General features: G+C 50.4%; 1 protein-coding gene across 1 annotated transcript in view; it reads right to left on the bottom strand.

Moving 5' to 3' along the window:
• Positions 1-750: 750 nt before the first annotated feature.
• celsr3 (cadherin, EGF LAG seven-pass G-type receptor 3) overlaps positions 751-3,232 on the bottom strand; it is a 123,035-nt gene continuing 120,553 nt past the window's right edge. The window contains exons 41-42 of the mRNA XM_063209446.1: positions 2,141-3,062; positions 751-1,319 (exon numbers count right to left, since the gene is read on the bottom strand). Coding sequence (XP_063065516.1) covers positions 1,292-1,319; positions 2,141-3,062 — 950 coding nt within the window. The 3' untranslated portion in view covers positions 751-1,291. The remainder of the gene's footprint in view (positions 1,320-2,140; positions 3,063-3,232) is intronic.

The following is a 3,232-nucleotide window of genomic DNA, read 5'->3' on the forward strand; positions in this document are numbered from 1 at the left end:
TCTATTTGTGAGATTTATTTCCATGTAGAAAGATGTGCACTCATCTGATTGCTTAAACACCTCATCTTCTGAAGTTAGATGAACAGCGTCATGATAAAGAAAAAAAATGATTTCAAATTTGTGGCTAGTAGAATAGCTGGATGGCAAGTGACTCAGGAAAACCACTAGCCACATGGCAGGCAAGTGAAAAAAAGTCAGTGTCAAGCCCTGGTGTACTGTATACACAGCATAATATACAACACTTCCTCTCCCTGTCTTGAAGAACAGCTGTGGTCAAATCATCCTCCTGCCCTCTACTTTTATACTTAACTCCAGAAACCGTGTTTAAACCCAGATACGTACCTCTACATCCCACAACTGCCACTGCTCTCTCGTAATCTCTTCATACAATCACAGGTCTGCCCTGTACCCACTCCCGCACCTCTCCATAACAATCAACACAGTGCTTGAAGTGGGGGGGGGGGGACTCAGTTCCCCCACCTCTCACTTCTCATCATCAGAGTTCCTGCACTAATCTTGTGCGCCACATTTTATAAGTGGAGAGGGTTCTTTCACCTCTTTTTGGATGATATAATCGGACAGTTAGGGTTCCTGCGCTTCTTTTTCCCCACTTCAAGCACTGTCAACACCTACCCTCCTCCTTCCCCCTCCTCTTCCAACAAAACATTTCTCCGTCTTCATCAAGCTAATTCTACATCACGTCGGTAATTTTTCGTCTCATTTTGTTTATCCAACCATTTGTGTGTGTTTGTGTGTGTGTGTGTGTGTGTGCGCGTGTCTGTGTTTCGCTCATTTAGAGTTGTACGATATGACTGGTCAGGTAAAACTATGGAGCAGGTCAGGACAGGCTTTAGGCTGAGTTCTGGCTTTCTGAAAAATAAATCCTCAACACCTCTCACCACCCTGTTTGGACAAACAATTTGCAAAAAACATCACAAGAGATTTTTTTTTCTTCGCCATAATCTCCAATGAAAAAGATACAAAAAATGTATAAAAATGTTATTTACAGTTTCCGTATTTGTTTTCTCTGATCCTCTCTGGTACATGTTTTAGGCCTGAAGTCCGAGATCTGCTTGTAGTATGTCACATAGTCATCTTTTTCTGTCTCTGTAGTTTTTGAGTTTGTGTCCTTTCACACCCAGAAGACTCCTCTTTGTAGCGGCCAGTCTCGTGTCCCTTGCCGTCGCCAGGGTAACTACAGTAGGTAGGCTACTCCTGCAAGACACTTCCTGTCTCAGAGTCCTTCTCATGAGATGAAGAGAATCATGGAATAGGGTTGGAGGGGGTGTCATCAAGACTGGCTTTCACTTCTGTTGATTCTGCAAAGAGGGAAAACCAACAATGAGACTTACAATTGGTGATTACATTACATTACATTACATTGCATTTGGCAGACGCTTTATAACCAAAGCGACTTTCAAAAGAGGACATAATCAAGCCAACATCACAAGCAAATACTAAGTGCACAGGAGATATACAGAACAACAAGTGCAGTTGCAAAGAGGGGTTAGTTTTTTTTTTTTTTTTTTTTTAATATAAAGAGTAAATAACGAGTAAACACACTCACAAACTAAACTAAACTAAACTAAATATCATGTCAGGAGTCTGCCCTGGGGCAAGGCCAGTTCAAGCATTAGTCTAGTAGATTCTCTCGAAAGAGGAATGTCTTTAGTTGTTTCTTGAAAGCTGGTGATACAGTGGGCGCTAAATTACATTTACAGTAACATTTGACACAGGTCTATAGGTGTCAGATTTCGGTAAAGAAGAACTTTTGTCATGTTTTCATTCTGCTTGTAGACTGAATGTAGAACATTTCAATACAAATTTGATATAAATGGCCAGATATGATAAATGACGTGTTCAATGGTCGATACAAAAACGGTTGTATTCAACATATGGCAATATTTTTACTTTCTGAATCCGGGAATTGTTAAAGCAACAGAAAGTAGATGCTATTTCAAGGTTAAAAAACAATACTTAGTGCTGCTTTAAGCTCATGGTGATGGTGGGCCATACATTCCCTCACACACACAGAGACACAGGAATTGAAGATCGTTAAGACAAAAGTTACAAGAGACAGCATGCAGACAGGACCAATGGGGGAAGGACACGATGGGGAGAGGGGGGTTATGGGACTTACTCGGCGTCGGGGGAGACCTCCGAGATGCTGTGGGAAGTAGCAGAGTGGGGCGGGGAAGGGGAGGGCCCGGTGCCCTGTGGGGGGGCGTTGGGGTTGGGCGGGGGGGCCAGGACATTGGAACTGAAGGAGGCCAGGATGGACGAGAGAATGTCCAGGTGCTCGTTGGAGGGGGGTCTGTCGGGCATCATGCCTGAAGCCGCCCCGCTCATGGACGACGACGGAGGCAGCAAGGCCGACACCCCGCTGAGGGGTGGGGGGTACCTACACGAGGGCGCCGAGTCGAGCCGGCCGCGGCGGGTGGGGAGGACGTCGTGCTGCTGTTGGTGGGGTTCCTCGCTGATGGATGGAGGTAGCGTTTGATCGGGGTGGGTGCCTTGACGTGGTGGTAGCGAACGCAGCCACTCCCGACAAGGCCCTGCCCCGTTAGCGCCCCCAACACCGCCGCCGCCCGCCGTCTCCAGATGGTCTCTAGAGCGGCTGTTCATCTGCGGCCCTCCACCCAGCTGTTCCCGGGACAGCTGTCTCCGCTGAAGTGACCCGTAGTGGCCCCGATAGCCACCAGCGACGCCACCGCCGCCGCCGTCGAGCATGGGGGCAGCCAAGTCTTCGCGTGAGGCGTGGGCGCTGTGCGTGGGGCCCCCCAGCCGCTCCCGCGACCCGCCCAGCTCCCGGCGCCGGGGCAGGAGGTCCAGGTTGTCTCGCGAGCGCTGCCGGCGGGCCAGGGAGTCCAGCTGCTCCCGGGAGGAGTAGCGGGAGGCGGGCTGGGAGAGGGAGCCCGAGCACATGCGGCCGTAGGAGGCGGCGGGGACGCCGCGGTGGCCCAGCGTGGAGGTGCGGTACCAGGAGAGCTCGCTGGGGACGCGGCCCACCGACGACAGGCCCTGCAGGGCGGGAGGGCAGCCCAGGCGGTTCTTCAGAATGCCTGATGGAACACACGACAAGACATGCAGCGGGGCGTGTGAATATGTGCTTAAATTAGTCTTTTTTTGGCCCTACCGTGGCGCTAACGGTAGGACACTCGTTTGCTACGCAGCCGACCCGGGTTCGATTCTGGCCCGAGGTCCTTTGCCAGTCTTTCCCTGTCCAACTCGC

Source organism: Engraulis encrasicolus, chromosome 10 (assembly GCF_034702125.1).
Source record: "Engraulis encrasicolus isolate BLACKSEA-1 chromosome 10, IST_EnEncr_1.0, whole genome shotgun sequence".
NCBI classification, from domain to species: Eukaryota; Metazoa; Chordata; class Actinopteri; order Clupeiformes; family Engraulidae; genus Engraulis; species Engraulis encrasicolus.